General features: G+C 41.3%; 15 protein-coding genes across 15 annotated transcripts; 8 read left to right on the forward strand and 7 right to left on the reverse strand.

Moving 5' to 3' along the window:
* Positions 1–555: 555 nt before the first annotated feature.
* Positions 556–1,704, reverse strand: PAS_chr1-3_0197 (uncharacterized protein; the record flags this gene model as incomplete). The annotated part of the gene is made up of 1 exon (XM_002489496.1): positions 556–1,704. The coding sequence occupies one exon, from the start codon at positions 1,702–1,704 to the stop codon at positions 556–558; it is 1,149 nt and encodes a 382-aa protein (XP_002489541.1).
* A 183-nt stretch (positions 1,705–1,887) lies between these two features.
* PAS_chr1-3_0198 (Hypothetical protein) lies at positions 1,888–3,696 on the forward strand (the record flags this gene model as incomplete). Its single annotated transcript, XM_002489497.1, has 1 exon — positions 1,888–3,696. The coding sequence occupies one exon, from the start codon at positions 1,888–1,890 to the stop codon at positions 3,694–3,696; it is 1,809 nt and encodes a 602-aa protein (XP_002489542.1).
* Positions 3,697–4,282: 586 nt separating this feature from the next.
* On the reverse strand, positions 4,283–5,512 carry PAS_chr1-3_0199 (Hypothetical protein; the record flags this gene model as incomplete). The annotated part of the gene is made up of 1 exon (XM_002489498.1): positions 4,283–5,512. One exon carries the CDS (start codon positions 5,510–5,512, stop codon positions 4,283–4,285), a length of 1,230 nt encoding a protein of 409 aa, XP_002489543.1.
* Positions 5,513–6,262: 750 nt separating this feature from the next.
* Positions 6,263–7,198, reverse strand: PAS_chr1-3_0200 (Hypothetical protein; the record flags this gene model as incomplete). Its single annotated transcript, XM_002489499.1, has 1 exon — positions 6,263–7,198. One exon carries the CDS (start codon positions 7,196–7,198, stop codon positions 6,263–6,265), a length of 936 nt encoding a protein of 311 aa, XP_002489544.1.
* An 804-nt stretch (positions 7,199–8,002) lies between these two features.
* PAS_chr1-3_0201 (Hypothetical protein) lies at positions 8,003–9,835 on the forward strand (the record flags this gene model as incomplete). Its single annotated transcript, XM_002489500.1, has 1 exon — positions 8,003–9,835. The coding sequence occupies one exon, from the start codon at positions 8,003–8,005 to the stop codon at positions 9,833–9,835; it is 1,833 nt and encodes a 610-aa protein (XP_002489545.1).
* Positions 9,836–10,334: 499 nt separating this feature from the next.
* On the forward strand, positions 10,335–11,771 carry PAS_chr1-3_0202 (Essential subunit of Sec61 complex (Sec61p, Sbh1p, and Sss1p); the record flags this gene model as incomplete). The annotated part of the gene is made up of 1 exon (XM_002489501.1): positions 10,335–11,771. The coding sequence occupies one exon, from the start codon at positions 10,335–10,337 to the stop codon at positions 11,769–11,771; it is 1,437 nt and encodes a 478-aa protein (XP_002489546.1).
* A 120-nt stretch (positions 11,772–11,891) lies between these two features.
* PAS_chr1-3_0305 (uncharacterized protein) lies at positions 11,892–12,320 on the forward strand (the record flags this gene model as incomplete). The annotated part of the gene is made up of 1 exon (XM_002489502.1): positions 11,892–12,320. The coding sequence occupies one exon, from the start codon at positions 11,892–11,894 to the stop codon at positions 12,318–12,320; it is 429 nt and encodes a 142-aa protein (XP_002489547.1).
* A 25-nt stretch (positions 12,321–12,345) lies between these two features.
* PAS_chr1-3_0203 (Hypothetical protein) lies at positions 12,346–13,734 on the reverse strand (the record flags this gene model as incomplete). Its single annotated transcript, XM_002489503.1, has 1 exon — positions 12,346–13,734. One exon carries the CDS (start codon positions 13,732–13,734, stop codon positions 12,346–12,348), a length of 1,389 nt encoding a protein of 462 aa, XP_002489548.1.
* Positions 13,735–14,278: 544 nt separating this feature from the next.
* On the forward strand, positions 14,279–15,514 carry PAS_chr1-3_0204 (uncharacterized protein; the record flags this gene model as incomplete). Its single annotated transcript, XM_002489504.1, has 1 exon — positions 14,279–15,514. The coding sequence occupies one exon, from the start codon at positions 14,279–14,281 to the stop codon at positions 15,512–15,514; it is 1,236 nt and encodes a 411-aa protein (XP_002489549.1).
* Positions 15,515–15,591: 77 nt separating this feature from the next.
* PAS_chr1-3_0205 (Hypothetical protein) lies at positions 15,592–16,623 on the reverse strand (the record flags this gene model as incomplete). Its single annotated transcript, XM_002489505.1, has 1 exon — positions 15,592–16,623. The coding sequence occupies one exon, from the start codon at positions 16,621–16,623 to the stop codon at positions 15,592–15,594; it is 1,032 nt and encodes a 343-aa protein (XP_002489550.1).
* A 217-nt stretch (positions 16,624–16,840) lies between these two features.
* On the reverse strand, positions 16,841–18,553 carry PAS_chr1-3_0206 (Permease of basic amino acids in the vacuolar membrane; the record flags this gene model as incomplete). Its single annotated transcript, XM_002489506.1, has 1 exon — positions 16,841–18,553. The coding sequence occupies one exon, from the start codon at positions 18,551–18,553 to the stop codon at positions 16,841–16,843; it is 1,713 nt and encodes a 570-aa protein (XP_002489551.1).
* Positions 18,554–18,736: 183 nt separating this feature from the next.
* On the reverse strand, positions 18,737–19,780 carry PAS_chr1-3_0207 (uncharacterized protein; the record flags this gene model as incomplete). Its single annotated transcript, XM_002489507.1, has 1 exon — positions 18,737–19,780. One exon carries the CDS (start codon positions 19,778–19,780, stop codon positions 18,737–18,739), a length of 1,044 nt encoding a protein of 347 aa, XP_002489552.1.
* Positions 19,781–19,918: 138 nt separating this feature from the next.
* Positions 19,919–21,403, forward strand: PAS_chr1-3_0208 (Mitochondrial peripheral inner membrane protein; the record flags this gene model as incomplete). Its single annotated transcript, XM_002489508.1, has 1 exon — positions 19,919–21,403. One exon carries the CDS (start codon positions 19,919–19,921, stop codon positions 21,401–21,403), a length of 1,485 nt encoding a protein of 494 aa, XP_002489553.1.
* A 188-nt stretch (positions 21,404–21,591) lies between these two features.
* Positions 21,592–22,404, forward strand: PAS_chr1-3_0209 (Target membrane receptor (t-SNARE); the record flags this gene model as incomplete). Its single annotated transcript, XM_002489509.1, has 1 exon — positions 21,592–22,404. One exon carries the CDS (start codon positions 21,592–21,594, stop codon positions 22,402–22,404), a length of 813 nt encoding a protein of 270 aa, XP_002489554.1.
* Positions 22,405–22,720: 316 nt separating this feature from the next.
* PAS_chr1-3_0210 (Hypothetical protein) lies at positions 22,721–23,143 on the forward strand (the record flags this gene model as incomplete). Its single annotated transcript, XM_002489510.1, has 1 exon — positions 22,721–23,143. One exon carries the CDS (start codon positions 22,721–22,723, stop codon positions 23,141–23,143), a length of 423 nt encoding a protein of 140 aa, XP_002489555.1.
* Between the last annotated feature and the right edge of the window lie 104 nt (positions 23,144–23,247).

Raw genomic sequence — 23,247 nt, forward strand, 5'->3', positions numbered from 1 at the left:
AGTGTGGAGAAGACATTCGTAGTAAGTCAAAGAATCTTCAACTGGGTCCACCGTCTTCAGTAAGCCACTCGCTTCGGTAAGGCGATCGTCTGTACCTCAACTCTTTGACTTCTATACATGGCCCTACGCATAAGACTCCTCCTCTCTTTCAACATCCAACATCTCAATCGCGTGCTTTTGTTTATTTTCTGAATTATCCCATTTAACTAACTACTTAACACTTAATCACAATGTCTTCGCCATCCACATTAACCATCAAAACTAACGCCCTGAAACGTTTGATCAAAGAAAAGTCAGTCAACGAGGCGGAGCTGCTGGAACACAAAGAGGCAGTTCAAAAATTAGAGCAAAAAATCAACTCAGACCCATACGATGAGGAATCGGTTTACGTTTTGAAGAAACAGAGGGAGATCTACGAAGAAACCAAGAACATTATTCCCGCTTTACAAGAGAAGATTAATGATACAGTAAAATCGCTCAAGGAATACATCAAGAAAACGGACGGTTTGAGTAACGACGAATTACAGATAGCCAATCAAGTTATTGAGTCATTAGCTACTCTTTAAATGCAGGCTTCCCAGTTGAGGTCTCCCATTTCTTCAAAGCATCTTCCCAATCTTTTTCAGGATCAATTGTTTGATTGAGGAGCTCCTCATTATTTGTCGCCTCCTTGAATTGTTTTTCCCTCCGTATTCGTTCAACTTCGTCATACTTTTCCTTTTCGTCCACCCATCTTTCGTGAATGTTGATGTCTTGCAGAAAGTTGGCTACAGATGATTGTCTAATTGCATCTTCCCAAATAGTGTCATTACCAAGCTCATTAGATCCCATGGAGTAGCCGTTGGCTCTATCAATAATGGCTAATAGACTAATCATGGAATTCTTATCCTCAATTGACAGAACTTCAAATGAAAGCAGAGAAAAATCTTCTATTAGATCCGAAATTGCTTCATTAAGTTTGTAGTATTTGTGTTTGAAAAAGTTCGTTCTGGTGTTGTTCTCCTCAACTTCAAGATAGGGTAATAAATATTTCAAGTCCTGTACCTGCGTATAGTATTCTAACGAAAACGGAAGACCATCATCTGTCGTAGTGCCTTTATCTTTCGGGGGTTTCACTCTCCCGTAGCGTTCTTGTTCTATGTATCCCTTAAGTAAATCTATCTTGCTGAACACGTTAATCTGTGGCAGGTCCATTTGAAGCATTGACCTCAGGGCTAATAGCAGCGAGCTGATGTAACTTGAGGGTTTCATGATGTTAATGCTGTCTGTCAAACTGACTACTACTAGTCTGAAGTCAAGCTCTTTCTGCAAGATTCGAAAAATTTGACTCACTATGTCATTATTTGTGTACAGTTCAACTTGCCCTGGACAATCAAATATTAAATAGGCACTCTCAGCCTTGTGGTTTCTTTTAATCAACAAGCGAACTTCACTTATGAACTCTTCAATGCTCTCCTTGAATGTCTGCATAGCAAACACAAGGCCTCCATTTGGGCCAAGGTTTGTCTCATCCATTATCTCCTCCAAAGTGATGTAATCTCGGATATCTATAGTCACATCGTATGGTAATTGATCATTGGCTGGGTCCAGATTGATAATCATGGAATATCTCCCTATAGAGGATAAAAATTGGTTCATTCCATTGCAGTACGTCGACTTCCCGCTACCCGGAGGACCTATGACTATTTGCGCATAGGGAGGCATGACTTTGAGAGGCTAAAGGGAGTCTGTTGGTGTGGTATAAGGGTTGGTAAGAATGGAATCCACTTTCGCTTGAAAATATATCTATTACATAATCGATGCCCTGTACATTGCGCGGTGCAAATAATTAGTGCAAGATTCATTGCTTTTACAGTTCGTTTCGATTCAGCAAGCTATCCTGTAACCATGAACTTGGAGCAAAATGAGAAGTTAACTGAGCTGCTGACCAAGATGAAGATGCTGGATGATATAGATGCCAAAAATAAACTAAATGATGAAAGTGGAGATACTGAAGCGCTTCCGATAATGGAGATAAGAGAAGAACTCGACGATAACGATGGGGTGCTCAGATCCACAGTTAAACAGGCTGAACTGAACAACGATGAGTTGGAAACTCTGGTAGAGAAGATCGTTGAACTAGAGGATAAAAACAACGCTTCTTCGCAGATAGAGGAGATAAAAGAGCAAGCTAAAGATACCGATGCTGAAGAGGAAACTGAGACAAGAGTGGTTCAAGATAGAACAGTGCTTATAAAGAATACAGAGAAGAAGGATGAGAGCCTACCATCTGACAATCCAGACGATGTCGAGCTCGTCGATGATCTTCTGGAGGAAATGTATGTTAGCAAGTCAGGGAACCAACCTTCCACTAATGGAAACGAGCATGCTGCAGTGGGGCTTAAACCTATTCTCAAGCAAGCGTCTCAGAGTTCAAGATTTAAACGAAAGAAGAAAGGCAAACAGACCAAAGAAAGCAAAACTGTGGCATTTACGCATTCAGAGGTTAGAGAGTTTGACACGACCGAGTCAGTGGTGAATGCAAGCTCCAAAGTAAATACTGCTCCAGCCATTGATCCTGAGGAGCTTTTAAGTTTGGAAGTTATTGCAGGTGAGATGGAACATGAAGGTCTTGATGTAGACGAAGATTCAAGTTTACCCATCGAAGGTGAATTTGATTACGACTTTGAAGATGAAGACGATGATAGTGAAGATGATATCTCGTGGATACCTGATAGCGACTCCGCAAACGGTATGCTTTGGAGCCAAGTTCAAAAATTGAGACAAGAAAAGGAAAGACCAAAAGAATCAGCAGTAGTAGCCGATATAGTAGAGACTATTCCCATACCTGATGATTCGAACCCTATTCCGGATCAGCCTGTGTCGGAGGTTGTGCTTGAGAGGAGCATTACTGAGGCTCCTTTGCCTATGGAGATTGTGGATGAAGTGAACCTTGGATTTAATAAGAATAATTCAAACGATCAAGAACATCTAAAGACGAATCCCAAAACTGCTAAAGTATCTAGATTTAAGAGGTCGCTGTCTAACAAATCTGCCAATGTGATAGAAAATCACACCGTTCAGCCAAAAATTATACCTCCCAGCATAGAAAAATCTGACAAGATTGAAGAAATTATAGACCCAAAGCCTGAAACAGAGCCAACTGAGGTGGAACCATCAAATGATATTTCAATAGTGCAACCAACACTTGACTACCCATCTTTAAATGATGATATAGATAGCATGGCAAAGGCCTATGTTTTGGGCCTATATGATGATGACATACAAACCGAAGGCGAAGTAGTGAATGAACTCAAAGATTTTGAGAAGATCAATGCTATCGTCGAAGCCAGAGAAAGGAAGGAGAATTCCAAGCAAAAACAAGAGGGAGAAGAAGAATTACCGGAAGATAAGAGCATACTGACTGATGTTATGGAACATGAAACTGATGATGACGATGAAGAAGAGTTTGAACTTGACGAGCACGCCCCCATAATGTCCGTCGAAGATACCGACCTTGATATCCAGTTGTCCACCGATCAACTTGATCAACAAATTAATCTTGACTACCATACACTTAGACAGAAGATGGTACATTTATATAATGGAGGATTTAAGAAATCCGAAAAAGAGCAGGAAATTGAACCTATAGATGAGAATGGAAATCCCATCAAAATCAGCAGATTTAGAGCTGCCCGATTGAATCTAAATGTTTAGTACTAGCAGATATAATAAGAATGCAACTAATTATGAGTTAACCAGGTTCATCTGTTCAGGTGCGTCGAAAAATTTAGTATAAGAAAATTTTGATCTGCTTTAGGTTGTGTTTCATGGAGCATTGAAAATTGGATCGAAATAGGCTGGAGAGAGAAGCTGTTATCCATCTTCTTTCAGACCCTAACTTTCAATGTCATGTGGTTCTACATTCAAAAGTTAAATGAGTGACAGCTTGAGTTCAATTACAGGCACGAACGAGCAACAACTACTATGATTCCTCAGACCTTTTTTTGTTATCATTGTGGGCACCAATAGATGAATGAATGTAGGGAGTTTCAATGCTACATTGCCGATGGTTAGAGGATTTCTTGTTGTGCTCAGGCTATCCAAAACGGCTCTATATCTCGGTGTTCAAAAAGTCAATATGCATTAAAATTGTCTATAAATTTATCAAACCAGCACAAACGAGGACATTACTTAGGATTGACTTAGCATGGTAGTCATAAAATCGGCTGCAATACAGAACAGTGACGTATTGCTAGGTTAAAAAAAGTTTTTGGGCCGATTAACCTATTCAGGACGTTCATCAGTGCCCCCCTTCAAGGCTCTCTTTATGATTATTATTACTTTCTTCAAGATTCTCTTCTGACTCCCCTTCTAACTCGTCTTCAAATTTCTCTTCAGACTTCTCGTCTAATTCGTCTCCAGACTTCTCTCCAGACTTCTCTCCAGACTTCTCTCCAGACTTTTCTCCAGACTTCACATCAGATTTCTCTTCAGATTTCTCTTCAGATTTCTCTTCAGATTTCTCTTCAGATTTCTCTTCAGATTTCTCTTCAGATTTCTCTTCAGATTTCTCTTCAGATTTCTCTTCAGATTTCTCTTCAGATTTCTCTTCAGACTTCTCTTCAGACTTCTCTCCAGAGTTTCCTTCCGACTTCTCTTCAAACTCCTCTTCAGGCTCCTCTTCGTTCAGCACTGCGTGCATAATTTTATTTTTCTGCCTCTTGTTTAGGTAAAAAGTTGACAGAAATATTGATGCTGCGATGTACTCCATTGTGGTTGCCAATACATACTCAGTAATGACAAATTCAGGATTCATGCCACTCAATGTATAATTTTCAATTGAAAAAGAGTCCAATTTATCAACAAAACAAGCGACAACTGCATAGGTACCTCTAACCAAAAGAAATGGGGTGGCAAGAAGCACCGAAAAGACAAAATATGAACGAATCTTAAGATAAATAATTGAGTGCAGAGCATAAAGCCCTGCTAAAATATTGAAAGCCAAAAGAATAATCTGACCTGTGATTCGGAGTCCATTGCTTATATTGACAGTATTAGTATCAAACAAATACTGTTCTGGAGTCAAGCCTGCCAGTGTAGATGCTCCAGAAATCACCAGAAAATTGGCTAGAATTCCCCCAATATGTATCAAAAGCAATCTGTCCACATCTAACTTGAAAAAACCAAGCGGAATCAAAAATAACGCCTTGGTCATATAAGAAGAACCAAGAGTTTCTTTGTGTGCGTAGGAGACCACCAAGAAAGTGGTCAGAATCAGAAGAAAATACTCAGCAGCTCCCAGCACTAAATGAGCAATCAACCAGTTCAAATGCTCATACCCCAATGTTGCAAAGGCTATACCACAAACTTGAGATCCCAATCTGATAAGGCCAAATGCGAGGAGACAGGTGTAAAAAGAATTGAATGTTTTCTTCTGCCAAATAATATTAGCCGCAACTCCGAAATATATGGCATATAGAACTAAGAATACAGAGGCAGCTATCCCTTGGCGTTGAAACTTGAACCCCATATTCTCCAATGTGACCGATTAGATTGTGCGCACGACAACAATAGAGAAGAATAGAATACAATAGTATCCATGTATGGAAGAGTTACTTTACCGTCTCTGATGTTTTCCACTTTTCGAGATTTGATAGAGGTTCCCTTAATCTGTGCTTGGTTGTCTGGTATTCCAACTGGCTGTTAGTGTGGTGATTGTCGAGCTTACAATGTAGTTTTTGATGGCGTTCAACCAGATGGTAGTTCCCATTAAATGAGCACCACTTTTTGCTTTAAGCTTGGGGCATTCACTGGACCAGTGTTAGACCGAAAAGGTGAAATTTTCAAGTTGTTGTCTACTTACTCTGTTCGAATAAATGATGAACCCTCATGGTTGACCCATTCCCCGCCTATCGAGCGTTAATGTGAAAACATCTGTTGGTTTGCTTCACCAGAAGCCAAATAAATGAGTTGCAAGTACCCTCTTTCAGAAGGTATACAGCTGAAATGTCGCCAATTTTCTGAAGGACAGAAATAAGTCTAGTTTTGAGGATCTGCCCATTCAGACCACTAATTGTTCACAATTGTTGATCACATCGTTTAGAGGATCGGATCTGGACGATAAGTAGCAGAAGCAGCACAAGTGAAAGTATAATTTTTCAAAGGCCGACTGAAAAGTTCCAGCAGAGTTTATACTATCCGAACAACTGTTGTATCCCAGTTCTCTCGTTACTTATACACTATATACAACCCGACATAGGATATTCCTGACCATTAGTCTCTACTCTAATACTTCTGCAAACACAACCGGTAAATTGGGATCATCTTTCCAATGCTTTCCGTTGAACCTTCTGACAACTAGCCGGGCATCGTCAGGATTGTCAAAAATGACAATAAACAGTTTATTTTCAAGCTCCCAAACAGCTCTATCTTGAACTCTGTACAAAGAATAGTCTCTCAGTTTTTCACCCAACTCTTTCGCAGTCATTTGAGGTATCATGTTTCTTAGTATAACCACATTTCTTCTATCAATGGGAGGTATAGTTACTGTATTTTTTAAAGGTTCATGAGAAGGGAGTTCTGAAACGTCATTGGTATCCTGCTGGGTAGGTTGATCTGGTAAATTTATATAATCGCTAACCTTTAAGTGCGATTTTAGCCATGGAAGATCGGAAAATGGCAACACCTCATCTTGAAAAGAAGACTTGGATGAGGGACTTTTCAACTCTGCCAATCCGTTCTCTACATCTCCTTCAGGATCAATGAACTTCGGTTTGAAGTTCATTCCAACTATTTGTTTGTCAAGAGTTTCCAAATAAAAAGCAGTGCTCCATTCTTTACTAGGAAAAATAAGGTAATAATTTCCATTGCTTTTAAGGCCATACTTTGAACTACGTCTTCCTTTTATGACGTCGAATTTGATAGCTCTGTCATCAAAATCAAATTTTCTGTGGTGGAAATGTGGAATCAAATGATCAAAATCAGATTTATCTAACATGGAATCGTAACAAATGAATTTCAGGACTTTAGAGGGGACAATCTTGTCTTTGGTAGTTTCCCTGAGCCCTAGAATTGAGTCCTTTATCGGTCTCTTAGTCGTCAACTCTGACAACGGTTTGTCAAAGAAATCCAGCAAATTATTGCTCTTTGGTTTTATGGACGAATATAACAGGTTTTTCAGCTTGTTATCCTGCTTGAGTATCCTTGTTATCCTCATCTTCGAACGAGAACAGACGGAATACGCAGAAATATGATAAACTTCAAAAAACGTAAAAAAAAAGCTATCACGTGACCCAATCTTAGTTGTTTCCAATTTGGGTATCCATGATATCCAACTTCTAAAATTTGAAATAGGATAATTGGGCCGACATGAAACGATTGGGTGCCATGAAAATGGGAAACGTTACACAAAGACGATAGAAAACTGCTGAACGCTGAGGGGTACATGAGTAGAACAAGTTGAACTATTGAACAGTTGTGTACAAGGAGGTATCTTGTTAACATCGAAAGCGTGGACGACATACAGAAGCGCATCAAGACAATTGGGGTTTGAAAACTTATTTTACGTCAATTAACTTTCAAAGAGAGTAAGTAATAGAATGCGATTAAGCCGTTCTAGAAAGTTTCTAGAACATCTGTCAAAATAAACTTGCATAAAGGAGATCATTTTCTCGCGCAAGTTCTTCCTTTTGTACCCCCCTTGCAGGTTCCTACAGCAAGTACCATGATCGATGGCCAAAGCTTTCACAAGATCTAAATGTCACAGGAAGTTCTGAAAAGACACCATTGAATTGTCACAAACAAGGTCTATCGATTGGCTGCTTGTATTTCTAAATTTGCACTGTGTCACAAGAACTTACTTCCACCGCAACTATTCATGCAGGATGAAAACTGGTGTCGTATCTAGTGAAGACGATATCCCATTCTCTCAAACTGCAGAACATTCCGAAGAAAAAATGGTCTATATAATAAACCTCTAACTCTCCAAATTTGAAACCCCTGCTTCTCTTCTACTGTTTACATGATTGAATCAACTTTCGACATCAACAGCTATTTAAACGTCGATGCATTCGAAGATCTCAATGACATGGATATGGTCATGCATGAGTTAACGGCTTGCGAGGAAGAGCCGGTAAAATTTGAAGTAGACACAAAAGAGAACCCAAGTGTTTTTGTGGCAGATATATCCCAAAAGATCGAATGGTCAGATAATGACATGGGATTGCTTCTAACAGAAGCTGTTCGGGAGGAAAATGAAGCCCAAGATTCAGCTGCCCGCAGAGCTGAAACCCAGATCCAGCCTGAACGTAAATCTGAGAATCAGATCTCCACTCCTGTCCGCATGCAAGAACCAGTCCAATTTCCCATTCAAACCCAGTTTCAAATCCAGTCCCCGGTAAACCAAAAAGTCCAGACGTCAGGTCCCATTCCAGTTCCCTCCAAAATCTCTTTCCAGGTTCTGGAAAACAATCACACAACACCTCAGTTCAGTGAACCACGTAGAAGTAGAGAATCATCGATAGAACACCTGGGGACCACACCAGGGGGAAACTCAATGTTCTCTTTAGATGGAAATACCTCTTCACAAGATCTTGACTTTTTTGAATCAAGTCCTCAGGATGTTCACAGGCAATTTATGTTAAATTCGGAAGAAGAAGTTGGCCCTTACAACCATGCAATTCAAGACCCACCATGGGAGACAACGACCAACCAAACTTTCAACTTCTGCTCCTTTAACTCTGTTCAATTTGATCCAAATTGTCAATCAGAGACAATTGCGGAAGGTTATGAAGCTGACGGTCACTTTAACTCCCAGGGTGGAAGTCTTGTTGAGGCAATTGATGTCATGAGTGTTGATGGCCCGGTACCTGTCCAAGTAGGAGGAGCACAGGTTGTGGCTCAAGACACGGCTTTCTGCAGTTCTGAATACGTTCAGAATATGTTGAAGAAAATGGTGATCTCCACCAAAACTTCTTCTTCCGAATCAGGTTGTGACGCAGGTGAAGAGATAAATCCACAAGAGTCCAAGGTAATTGTAGAAGAGATATTTCCCTCTCAGGAAGAACAGATGGGATTTTCAAGCTTCAGCTCTCAACCAGGACAAGAACTAGAAACTCACACCGCAAACGGCGGTGAATCTCTTCGCACGCAGAGTCGTCATAGAAGATCTCTCTCAGCTAATTACAGCTATTTCCAAGCACAGGATCGCAAGCAGGTAGTTCCGTTGGAGTACTTCCGAATACCAAATAGAATCAAGGCAGAGAGTTTTCCTCCCATCAGGGATGGCTATTATTACATTTCCAACTCCAAGGCCCATGATCCTTACCAGCCTTTGGTGTTGAGATTCAGGGAGGATGACCGATCAAATGTAGAAGGATTGTGCCCTTATTGCACTGTAAATGTGATAGACATTAGATCATATGACGAGGTTTTCTTTAACATCAAAAAGTCAAGCTATGTCCACCATTTGGGAAAGAATCACGGGGTGCTATCTGATGGAACCAGAATTCCAGATCCCTTCCTTCTCATTGATGATTTCGTTTTCCATGAGAAGAAAAGAGGAAAACAGGTTTCTGGAGTAGCTGAAGAACGCACGGTGCATCACATGGCAGCTGTCTGTCCTCATCTTGACTGTATGAATATGAGCTCTATGACATTTCATGCCATGCCTGATTACAATCCCAGTAAGGGCTGGTTTAATAGGCTTTTAGCTTATACTCGTCATTACTATGAGTGCCACAAGAAGCGTAACTTGGAAAGATTCATCGTGGAGCCCAATGACGAAAATAAGAGATTGTTCACACAAAAAATGAAAGGACAGCTGATGAACTACGAATGGAAGACAATTCTGTGAAGAACAAAATCAAAGGGACAAAAAAGTCAGATAACAATCTTGTAGAGCTGAGAAATATGGACAAGTGAGACTGGGTGATTAGATGGGCAACGGACAACGGACAATAAAGACTAATTGTTTGCTCGGGGACAACACGACATAGCAACCCGGAAGGCAAACCAAAGTAAGTAGGAAAAAAAAACGAAAAAAACTCGTATTCGTCGTAGTTACATCTTTGACCCCTACCACCTTACCGCACACACGCTTCACTTAATGATGGTAGCGTTTTTGCCCTCAAGTCGCCTACGTTCTTGCATTGTATATCCCAGAGTAAACCGAGTAAACCAACTGAAATTCCCTCCCCCCACAATGCACCCTGGAAATTTCATTGCGCGACTCTTTAACTCCCCCCAGATGTTGGTCGCGAAGGTCAATGATACGTGTCCTGTCTTGGATCGTTCCTTCTTACATTTTGTTAGTACTCCCGCTCTTAACACGCTCCATTTAATTAGAACCTAAGATGAGCAGCTTCAGAGTTCTAGACTTGGTAAAGCCCTTTACCCCATTTCTGCCTGAGGTTATCTCTCCAGAGAGAAAGGTCCCCTTTCAACAGAAGTTGATGTGGACTGGAGTCACTCTTCTGATCTTCTTGGTCATGAGTGAAATTCCCCTGTATGGTATCACTTCAAGTGACTCCTCTGACCCTTTGTTTTGGCTGCGTATGATGTTGGCCTCTAACAGAGGAACGCTGATGGAGTTAGGTATCTCTCCTATTGTCACTTCTGGAATGGTGTTCCAACTGTTGCAGGGAATCCAAATCTTGGACGTGAACATGGAAAACAAAGCAGACAGAGAGTTGTTCCAAACTGCTCAAAAAGTGTTCGCCATTTTGCTGAGTATCGGACAAGCTACTGTTTATGTTTTAACTGGAATGTATGGCCCCCCTGGTGAACTAGGAGTTGGTGTCTGTCTTTTGTTGGTTCTTCAATTGGTGTTTGCAGGTATTGTGGTCATTTTGTTGGATGAACTCTTACAAAAAGGTTACGGTTTAGGAAGTGGAATTTCTCTTTTCATGGCCACCAACATTTGTGAGCAGATTTTTTGGAAGACTTTTGCTCCTACCACCGTTAACCGTGGAAGAGGTAAGGAATTTGAAGGAGCTTTCATTTCTTTCTTTCACCTGATCTTGACCAAGAAGGACAAGAAGAGAGCTCTGTTGGAATCATTTTACAGAGACAACGCTCCAAACATGTTCCAAGTTATTGCTACTCTTGTCGTCTTTTTCACCGTTGTCTATCTTCAGGGCTTCCGTTTGGAGATTCCAGTTAAGTCTACCCGTCAAAGAGGTCCTTACGGAACTTACCCAATCAGATTGTTCTACACATCCAACATGCCAATCATGTTACAATCCGCTTTGACCTCAAACATTTTCATTATTTCCCAGATGTTGTATTCACACTTCCCTGACAATGCCTTTGTTAAGCTCATTGGAACTTGGGAAGCTCAACCTGGTTCAGCACAACTGTTTGCTGCCTCGGGATTAGCCTACTACATGCAGCCTCCAATGTCCCTGAGTCAAGCTTTATTAGACCCTATCAAGACTGTCGTCTACGTTGTGTTTGTTTTGACCACTTGTGCCATCTTCTCCAAGACATGGATTGAGATTTCGGGATCTTCCCCAAGAGACGTTGCTAAGCAATTCAAAGACCAAGGATTGGTTATTGCTGGACACAGAGATGCTACTGTTTACAAGGAGTTGAAGAAGATTATACCAACAGCCGCTGCATTTGGAGGTGCCACAATTGGTGCACTTTCCGTTGTTTCCGACCTTTTGGGTACTTTAGGTTCGGGAACCTCCATCCTTTTGGCTGTTACAACCATCTATGGTTACTACGAGTTGGCTGTTAAGGAAGGTGGTTTTTCAAAGGGTGGACCCTCTGGATTCGTTGATCTGTAATGTTTATCGGACGTTATTATATAAAAACTAAATCCTATTATATAAGTAAAACCTCAATTTTGAGATATTGAAATTTTCACGATTGCATCGTTGTGGGTAAATAGATAGAGATATCTTACCATGAGCAGGTTGGGCCGTGTCTGGAATGCCACGGCTCCTCTTCTAGAACGGAAGTCAAAGTTCATTGGGTGGAGTACCCCATTGACCGAAATTAGCCAACTGGAGCCAGTTTTACAGGAGTTCACCGAATGTCATCAAAAAGTTCTTAGTAAAGCAACCCATCCAAAGATGTATGCATGGCGGCTTACTGATGATGCAGGGAAGCTTTTGAACCAAGGAAGTCACGATGACGGTGAGAGCGGTGCTGGGAACCGCCTTTTGGGCCTTTTGGAGTTATACAAATGCCGCAATGTCCTTGTAGTTGTTAGTAGGTGGTATGGTGGAATCCCTTTGGGTCCTTCGAGATTTCGATGTATCAGTTCAGCTGCTCAAGAGAGTCTCAAAATTGGAGGGTTCATTACTACCAAGACTAAACTAAATAGAAAATAAACTATGTATAGTAGAAAAAACTCACTTACTCCTCTTTGCCGGAAATTCCAGTAACCTGAGCCATTGCAGACATATCATCTTCGTCGGAAAGAGAATTTTTTAGCATGCTGTCAGTGGGATCCAGTTGTAGTTGGGTGTAAAATTCAGATTCAGTTGTATCAGCTTTCGTACGTTGTCTTTTAGGAGGAACTTGACCATCAGCATCTGCAAGATCAACGGACTCAGTTTTACCATTTGAATCGGCTTTGCTCTGCTCGCTACCCTGATAAAAGTCGTCAGTTTTCCTCTTTTGATGTTTCGGAGTGGAGAGCTTGAGTTTCGATCTCTGACGGGTCATGAATCGTAACAATTTGGATTTTGTTGTTTTCTCAAACTTGTCAATGTTGAGTCCCAGCACTTCGTTGATTTCATAAGATTTGAGCAACTTAGCGGAGGTTGTGTCTGGATGCAACTCCATAAGTTTCTGCAACTCTTTATGCAGTCCAACTGGTATGTACATCTGATCTGATATCTGATAAGTGGGCAAATGCTGGTGATTATGTGCGTGAATCTCCTTCAACTCAAAACCTAAAGTTTCCTCCTTGGGCAAAGACGTTTGAGAATCCTTGGTGGTGTTACGGATCTTTTTTATGTTAACCTTGAAGTCACAGCCTTTTAATTGGCAGGATATCTTGGTCAAGTTATCGTTATTCTTTACCCAGAAGTTCTCTTTCCTAATAGACTCGTATGGACAATCGTGATACTGTAGATAAGCCTCCTTTCTGGTAGCAAATATAGAGTTCTGAAAGTAATTGGTAGGTTGCTGTTGGATGTGTTGTAGTGTTGTTATCGCTTGGGAGGTCACTGGGAACTCTGTAGCTTGATTAAAATACTGTTGTTGTGGTGGAGGCAGTGCTTGCTGCTGGTGTTGATGTTGTTGTTGCTGTTGTTGAAGTTGTTGATACTGCCTAGCCAATTGCTGTTGTTGTTGCTGTTGCTGCTGCTGTTGTTGGAGTAGATTCATGTTCAAGTTCATATTCATGTTGAAATTCCCATTATGAAGATTCTGAGTGGGCTGTCTAAAGTAGTGACTGGGACTGTTGCTTGGGATCCCCTGTAGTTGCTGTTGTTGTTGTTGTTGCTGCTGTTGTTGTTGTTGGTTTTGCAATTGATGATCAAACATTGGCTGGACAGGCTGAACATTTTGCAAGGATTGGTTCACATGTTGCTGTAGTTGCTGTTGGATCTGTTGGCCTTGTAGTTGCTGTTGAAGCCTTTGGAGTTCTAGATTCTGCTGGGGAACATGATGCACCTGCTCAGAGACCTTAGGAAACGACTCCGAACGAGTCTTGTTGGTCGGTATCTCTAATTGCTCCTGTCTATGGTTGCCGCTATCATTAGAATTGGTAGCAACGTAGTAGTTGGAAATAGACATGATGGCAATTATAAGCTTGTATTCTCTTTAAATGTTGTACAGGATATAGTTGCAATACTCAATGAAGGCTGCTCATGTAATTCTAAAATTAAAAAGCCAAATTCCCTGTTGAACTGAATGTTGGTGTCCACTGGCAATANAAGATTGTGAGTATTCAAACGAGGCAAGATCAGATATGTCTCACTTGCGAAATATTATGGTTTAGGAAAATACCAGATTATTACTAAGCCTGAGACCTATCGCACATATCGCACAATTAATGTTACCTCAGGGTTTTGCTAATTGATGGTTTGAAGGGCCTACGGGCAATATCTGAGAGGTTTCGTATTCTAGAAGTTCAGACCGCTGGAAAAGTTGACTGGTTGGGAGAGCTATGATCTGCAAGAGCTGTGTTGGTATGTAGGTTGCATGTAGGAGCTGCCTGTTTTCCCGCCTAAGATTTCTCCTTTGCGTGATTTTTCTCTCTTTCTAGTTCAAGGCATACACTCTCTGCTAGAACTATAGTACTACTCAGTCTATAAACGAGTCCTTTCTAGGTGAATTCATGACTATCATCGGAAGATTAGCTTGCCAAAACAACTCATTTCTTAGAGACATCGAAACTCAGGTAGTTTCCCAAACTCCGTGCCAAGATGCCACGAACGAATTGCCACCAGATAGGAGGGGACTGATAGGAGAAAATCAGCTTTACCTGGTAGAACTAGAAGACACAGTGTTGTTCCCAGAGGGCGGGGGTCAACCAAGTGACACTGGCATTGTAGCTTCTGAGGACCACTCATTTGATGTCATTTATGTGGGAAGAAACGGTTTGAATGCTGTCCATTATGTAATCGCACCCGGAGACTTGCCATTAAAAGTGGGTGATAACGTTGTTGTGTCGGTCAATTGGGAGTCAAGATGGGATCATATGCAGCAGCATACAGGCCAACATCTCTTGAGTGCCCTTTTGAAGATCCATTTCGACGTCCCTACCCTTGGTTGGGGAATGGGAACTGGTGACACTGTATTGAACTACGTTGAAATCCCCAGGAAATTAGAAGATTTTGAAATCGAACAACTAAATTTGCAGATCAAAGCGACCATCAACCAGAATTTGCCAATTTCTGTCGTTGAGCATGACGAAATTCACGAAGAAAAGGGATCCATGAGAGATATTCGTATTGGACATCTGGACAACAATTCATGTTGTGGAACTCACCTGCAATCTTCTTTACAAATTAAAAACGTGATTGCGTTGAATCAAATTTCTGGAAAGAAGACTAATACGAGATTACAGTTCATTGTCGGTGATAGAGTCAATGATTTTGTGAGCCAGAGTTTTAGTATTCTGAAAAATTTGAGGAACCAACTTTCATGTCCGGATGAATTAATACCGGAAAAGGTTGCCCAGTTGAACAGTTCTATCAAAGCCTCAAATACTACAGAGAAGAAAATGCTGAAAGAATTGGCTGAAATCAAAGCTCAGGAGATTGTGGCATCTCCCTCTAAGATCATATTTGTAGACTCAGAGTTCTCCAATGATTTTACCAGCAACATTTTCAAACTGTCAAACAAAGCCATCAAGGATAAAACTGTTATTTTGTTATCTGGAAAAAATCAAGGATCTTTGATTGTTTATGGTGAAAACGTCAAAGATACCACGGATGGAATTTCTTCTGTTTTGGAGAAGAGTGTTTTAAAAGGGGGAGGAAGCCCGTCCAAGTACCAAGGAAAGATTCAGTTTGAAAAGAATGAAAGAAACAAGCTGGTCAAGTACCTAGAAACAATCAGTTCTCATTAATTACGAGAATTATTTTACCTATTATTTATTTAACTGTCCTATTATACACATTCATTTACTATCCTTCATGCACCAGATCACTGTTTCTTTAATCTATTCTTAATGTATTCCCAAAGGTTTCCCTTTTCCCCAAATCGTCGTTGAATTTCGTCCAGTGATTGGACTCGTCTAAGATCATCCATAGCCTTGATCTTCCTCAGCCCTTGAATCAACTGATACTCTTTAGATTGCTCTGGTGGCATTTCCTCCACGAAAAACCTCGAATCGTCGCTGTCATACCCATTACTTGCCTCTTCAGCTTCCAGTTGCTCTAAAACCTTGAAATATACTTCATAGTTAGCTCTGCAATCAGAACACACAATTTCCTTATATGGACAGTTTTGGATCAGTGAACTGAGATCATAAAGTGGCTTCTCACAAATAACACAATATTTGAGGTCTGTTTCGTTGAATTTGTCGACATGAAGAGGTTTTTGAAGTTCGTTAATGGAAGTCCCAAAGGGAGTTAATGATGATGCAAATGATGATGATTGGAATAACCCTGGTATTATAGATGGTTGGTGGCAATTCCCAGAGTCGTCGTATATTGTGCTTTGTGTGTGATGTCGTTTCATTCTCTGTTTGAAATCCACAATGGAAACTCTTTTCTTTCCCAGCGTCTTGGGCATTGGGATGTAATCTTCCACCAAAGTGATGTCCTCATCATGCCTTGAAGAATTCCTTTTCAATTCTTTCAAGTAGGTGGATAGGATTCTTTTTTTGATGGAAGGAGAGTCATATCTGGGCTCTGGCGTGGCGTCCATATCAGAAGACACCGTGGAGTCCTGCCCAGTTTCATTGTCTCTGGGCGGAGCCAATGGGAAAGACGTGAATGAACTATCAATTAAATCCAATTTTGACGGCTTATGGTTCAAGTTAAGCGTATACTTCGGCGAAGGAGTTATTGTTCTGGCATTTATCGTGTCATTCAGCCTCTGTTGTTTATCGGTAAGCACCAAGTCAAATTGCTCTTTGGTGGGTGTTTGGAGGGTAGTAGTAACCACTGTGCTGGCTGTGTTGGCCACATTCTTGAACAGCAGCCGTCTTGACCTATGCTCCGGGTTTCTCATTTCATTCCGTGGTTCTATACTGAGCTTCTCTGGGTATTGGTGTGTAGGTTATAAATAGGACGATGGAACTCTTAACTGGCATTCGATCTAAAATCTAAGCATCTAAATCTATATGTTTATACATCGCTCGACTTGCCCGATGGGGAAATCTACAGGTGTTCGGATCCAAATATGTAGGAGACACATAACGCGTTGCATGAAAACAGATGCCGTGAAATTATTCTCGGTTCACCGATGTGTGCAATTTGTGCTCTCTCATCATCATGACACTTACATAACCCATGGTAACTGTGATCAGACAGAAATAAAAGACCAAGTGGCAGGAAAAATCGTAACTGCTTCGAATGGCCTCTATGGCCCATTTGGGAGCCTCTTTGATGTAGTCTGTGCTTTTTAGTGCCTGCTGGAGGATCTCTGAAATAATTTTGGGGTCTTCGGTATCTGGTAGAGCGTTGGAAACGTTTCTACCAAGAGTAGTTGATAACCCATGGCGGAATATGGCGGCGGCTAACGAGACACCGATTGTTGAACCTGTAGATCTAAAGGCGTATTGAATCGATGTCGTTGAAGCCTGTTTTTCCATTGGTACTGAGGCGATAAGGGCTAACAGTGTAACTGTCAACATGCACGAGTATCCAAACCCGGGCACGACAGTCAACGTGAATTGGGTGAATAAGGAAATGTCTGGGTTGATGAAACAGATTCTTATCGTCCCTAGAACACCGAGTAAACATGTCACAGCGATAAATTTCAGGTACTTTCCAGTTTTCCTCATATAAATTCCAGAACCAACACTTCCAAATGCAATTCCAAAGAAGTTGGGAATCATTCTTAACCCATTGTCTGTTGGTGAAAAGTCCATTGAAGTTGTGAAGTAGATTGGGATATAATACATGTAAGAATAGACTGAAATTGAGTAGAACCAATTGGCGAGACATGCTGACAATACGGTTCTGGTGTTTAGTAGTTCAATTGGAATAGCAGGTTGCTCACTATGGAGTTCGATGTACGCAAACCAAGCTAGTAGTCCTAGCGAGATTACAACCAATAAAATGAACGAAGCACTGCCATATGGTAGTTCATGTCCCCCTAAAGCGGCAGCAGCGACGAGCCCAGTCAAAGACGTGGCTAGCAAAATACTACCGGCAAAATCAATACTCTGGAACTTTTTCCACATGTCACTGTTGGGATATCCATTTCCGGGAGAACCTTCAGGAAGATGGAAGCAGATTGTAATGGCAGTTGCACAGCATAAAGCAATTGGAACTTGGAAGGAGAATACGGCTCTCCATCCCCAATTATCGGCTATCAAGCCCCCAATGACTCCACCAGAAGCAGAACCTAAACCGTAAAAAATATTAGCTCCACCTTGGAAGACTCCTCTCTTTCTCAAAGAGATTAAATCAGACATGGCCACGGTACCCAAAACAGACATCCCACCGGCTCCAATACCAGCTAAGTATCGACTAATAACCAACGGCCATAATGAGTATGAATAGGAAGATATCAGGCAGCCAATGGCAAATGACCCTATACACAACAAAATCATTACTTTACGGCCAAATATGTCACTAATCTTACCAAAGAGGGGTTGGAAGGCACAACAAGACAGTAGGTACGAAGTTGCAATCCACGAACTTCTATCCATTTCTTCCAGATCACTAGAAATTGTGGATAACAGCGTAGTCACAACAGTAGTATCCAGAGCACTCAAATAGGAGCACATAAACAGCGAAGAGATAATCACATATAGCTGCTTAGACGGAACAGCATATTCACCATCACTGCTGGCCAAAGAGCCTGTTGAACGTGAGCTTGAATAAACTTTAGTCAGCTGTTCTTCTTGCATCAACTCATTTGCAACAATGCCAGGAGTTCCCGTTGAAGGATCTTCAATGATCTCAGGTAACAAGGGCGTAGTTTCTGACATCGTTTGACGGAGAAGCTGTTTGAAATTATCCTTATTGAGCGAGTTGAGTATTAAATACGAACGAAAAAGGATGTACGATAAAGATAGCAGATAAATTCGGTCGCGCCGTCTGAGGCATTATAAATACCTGAATAATCCGAAGCTTATCTTCGATGTAATAAAATGCGATCAGATTAAGATTTTTCATAAAGCCAATTCCCAAAGCTTAACCAAACCATCATCACCCGCTGTAATTAACCGGTCTCCATGCCATTTGATATTGTTTATCTCATAGACTCCGTGAGAGTGCGGCTGAGAGATTATAATCTGCCATTCCTTTGAATTGAGTTCCTTGTAGACGACAATACGCCCATCACTTCCAACGCTTGCAATGTAGCCATTCTCGCCCCATGCTACGGAATAGATAGGTCCATGGTGGATTATAGGAAGAATTGTTTCTAATTCCCACATATCCTGGTTCGTGTCTGTTTTAATCGTGGAAGGAAGCTTACTATCTATGCTGGGCTGATCGTCTGCAGCGTGCAAAATTTTCCATATCCTTATAGTCCCATCGTCACTGGATGAGGATAATCTGGTGACCCTTTCACCTTTCTTTTCAAAATCGCTGCTCCAAACAGTCCCTTCGTGACCAGTAAGATCGGCCACGTTTACCCAATCGTCTTCATCGTAATCGTCTTGCTTGAAAAGTTTGACTGTGTCGTCATAACTGGAGCTTGCTAGGACATTTTCATGCTGATGCCATGTTACATGCTTGACATCTTGGCTGTGTTCCTGTACAACAAAGACGCACTCAAACTCTTCGTTGTTATCATCAGCCTCCCATATCCAAATGGACTTGTCTCGTGAGCATGATGCCAGATACACTCCATCATGGCTCCAACTCACCCCTTTAATCTCGTTCTCATGTCCTTCGATAATGGCCATCAGTGTCCAGTTATCCTCGTCTTCCAGGACAGCTTCTTCATTCCCCCAAATAGAGATTGTAGAATCAAACGAGCCGATTGCCAACGAAGGGAATTCCCCAGTTGGCTTCCATTCGACGCTGGAAAGAGTCTTTGAATGAGAATCATCGTCGAGTACGACAATCAGTCTCTTCGTTTCCAAGTTATAGACCCGACAAGTTCTGTCCCCGGAGACTGTTGCCAATAAAGGAAGTTTAGAGTGAATGGAAGTAGCCCAGCATTTATCTGTGTGACCTGTGAATGTGTGAACCAAAGATAGAGACATGGTTGATGGGGCGGATTGCATTAATGGGATCTGCTTCTAGGGTGCTTGAATTTTCTGTTCGCTGCTTAGAGAGAACTCCAAATCCCCTACCATTTCTGCTCATTTCTACACTTCCCCTTCCCCTCAGTTCTATGATCCATGAACCAGAGAATACTACGGCTCGTTAGAAATTATGCAGTCCCTGCTAAGAAAAACGCCCCCAAGTTGACTGGCGGCCTTCAACCGTTGCAAGGGATTCAACTGAAAAAACAATACATTCCAAGACCCAACCAAAGGGTCACTTATGAACACCAGCCTCCACCTTCACCATCGGAGTTGAAAGCAGAAAAGGTCATTAGAAAGCGGAGAAACCCATGGTTGAGATTTATTCCTAGTCTGGTCGTCATAGGTGGTACTGTATGGCTATTGTTCTCGTACAACTACTTCTTTGTAGAAGATGAAGACTTGGAATTTCTTAACCCCAGCGAGTTCAAGAAGTATACTATCACTTTTAAACAACAAATAGACGAGGACCATTATCTTATTGAGCTGACACGGAAGAATAGATCCAAAATCTTGAACTCTATGAAACTTAAAATGACCTCCATGTGGAATGGTCACAGATTATGGTCAGTGGAGATTAAACAGCCTGATATCAGTATTGTCAGAAAATACACGCCATTGCCTTTGTATGTGGCTAGCAACAACAGTGAAGAACCTTTCATCAAGATTATAAACTCCGAGGGGGAAGAAGGGAAGATGATGTTATATATCAAAACTTATCCGGAAGGAGAGATGGCTAGGTGGATCAGCCAGACACCATTGTATTCCGACCTTGAATTGCGAGGACCCTTTGTTGACTACGAATTTCCTTTCCATCCGTTGGATAAAGCAACTGATAGACCACAACTTAGAAACGTTTTGAGCAAATTACCTCCTGATTCAGAACTTCCAGAGGACATGCCGTCGCCAGATAATTATAACTTTTTCGGAGCTGGAACGGGAATTTCTCCATTTTTGCAATGTCTTTATTCTCCCAATCCGCCTAAGGGAAAGGTTAATTTATTTCATAGTGCCAATACCGAAGAGGAGATCCCAAAAGTGTTCAGCTCGTTAAACTACTTTCTGCAAAAGACTTCACGCTTGAATTATTATCGATTTATTCGTGACAAGGGAGAGATGATTACTGATGTGCCCGCCAGTGTCGTATCCAATTATAGAGGATACAAGGATCTGAAGTTTGTAAAAGAGTATGAGGAAAAGAAGTTGTTGAAACAGAAAATGGAGCAACTCAAATCTGGAAATTCAACTGACGACAACTCGTCAACGGCTGCTGCTGAATCACAGGTTAAATTAGCTCAGCTTCAAGACTCTGAAAAGCAAAGAGTTGAGCCGTCGCTAGCTAAATCAAAATCAACCTCGTACTTTGACAATGCTCTGCAACTGTTGTTGTTCAAGCGGGAGTCTAATGATAATTCTCCTTCTCCTGCCAGCTTATCGTTAGTATGTGGCCCAGAGGGTTACATTTCATACATTTCAGGAACACCAGACTTCAACAACCCGGAAAATATTGACGCAGGGGAAGTTTCGGGTCTTCTAGGTAAAAAAGGCTGGACGAAGGAAAATGTCAAGAGGTTACAGTAGATTTCATGTATATATAGATACTCCTGGAATAGTAATTCCGGCGCTCCTTCTAGAGTTCCACGCGCTTGCTCACACGATCCCGTTCTCGAACCTCCCAGGTATTGTCAATTTCTAGGATAATTATCAAGCGCCTATTGCGCCCCATCAATCGCATCTACCGATATCTCATCTCGTCATAGTCCCCCATAATGAGTTCCTTTGACGAAGGAATCGCTCTGGAAGAACAACCGATTTATCAGGACTTGCCTGATTTCAACGAGAAAGCTAACAAGTTATCCAACAAACTGATTGTAATCAGTAATGATATTCAAAAACTGAAACAGAGCCTAGGTTTTTTTGATAAATACCTCAATAAGGATTACAACTACCAGCAGTTCAACAAATATCAAAAGAATGCTTTACAATTGATCAATAAGTTGATGGCACAGTTTCGTGACATCACAGCCGATAAAAAGTATCTGATGGACTTGAGATTTGTGGATATTAGTGCTGTACAAAAATTTCAAAAAGACCAACTGGTAAATGGTATTAGTGATAATCTGAATGAGTTCAAAGAACTTCAGAACTGGTTTACCCGGTTAGACAGTAAACTCAATGAGATGGAAGTAGTGGAACAGGAAGCCCGAATACAACAGCAACAACAACAGCAAGCGCAAGAAGGCGAGCAGATTATCATAGAATATGAACCGATTAACGCAGCTGAGTTGGAGTACCAACAGGATCTTATTAACGAACGAGAGCTGGAAATTGAGAATATTGCTAACGGAATAGTAGAGCTCAACGAGCTGTTCCAGGACCTGGGTACCTTGGTTACCAGTCAAGGTGAACTAATGGATAACATAGAGAACAACCTGTACAGTGTGGTGGATGATTCAAGGGCTGGGCATTCTGAACTTCGTAGAGCTGAAGCATATCAAAAACGGTCCACAGGGTTATGCATGTGGTTATTGGTGATCCTTGCGGTGATTTTATTGTTTATACTATTAATAATATTTGCATAGTGGTAATTTAGAATAAAAGTTGGAGTACAAACAAGTTAGTTCTGTTTTAATGTTAATATAATACAAAATACATGTACTTTAGGACAAATACTAAAAGTTTTATATCTTTGTAAGAATACGGTTGTATAGTGTAGTGGTTATCACCTTCGGTTTTGATCCGGATGACCCCGGTTCGAACCCGGGTACGACCTTCATTTTTTTATTTTCTTCTTTTTTTCTAACCAGTGTACTGCTCAAACGTGATTTGTCACATGATCAAGTTCTCTTCTCACCAATGAGAACAAAACTCAATCGTCTTACCATCCATTAATCAAACATGTCGTCGTCTATTCAGCGTACCCTAAGAAATCTATGGAAGAACGGCTTCAAGAAGTCTTTTAAGCAATTACAAGGCTATAATGATATAAAATCCGGTCGATTGGTCGGAACTGACTCCTTCGGAAACAAGTTCTACGAGGTTGACGATCCTGTGGAAATCCACATGAGAACTAGATTTGTTGAATACACCGGGTTCTGGAGACAGGATATGTCTGAAGTTGAGCCCGGATGGCATTACTGGTTGGCTTATGGTACTGATGTTCCACCTAATCAGTTGAAGCCAGAAGAGAAAAGTGTCAGAGCTTACCCCGTTAAGAAACATGTCCCCAACCTCACATACACAGATGGGGCTTACGTCCCTTACAACACTGCTAGGCCTAAGTGTGCTACCTGGGATCCGAAAGTCACGGAAAGACCCTAATGCGCATAGATAGAAGGAAAGAAAGAAGAAGGATCGGTGGCAGAGTCAATGGCTTAAGGAAACAGTGAACAGTCATAGATGATACATGTTTTATATAAGTGAAA

The sequence above is a fragment of the Komagataella phaffii genome, chromosome 1 (assembly GCF_000027005.1).
Source record: "Komagataella phaffii GS115 chromosome 1, complete sequence".
NCBI classification, from domain to species: domain Eukaryota; kingdom Fungi; phylum Ascomycota; class Pichiomycetes; order Pichiales; family Pichiaceae; genus Komagataella; species Komagataella phaffii.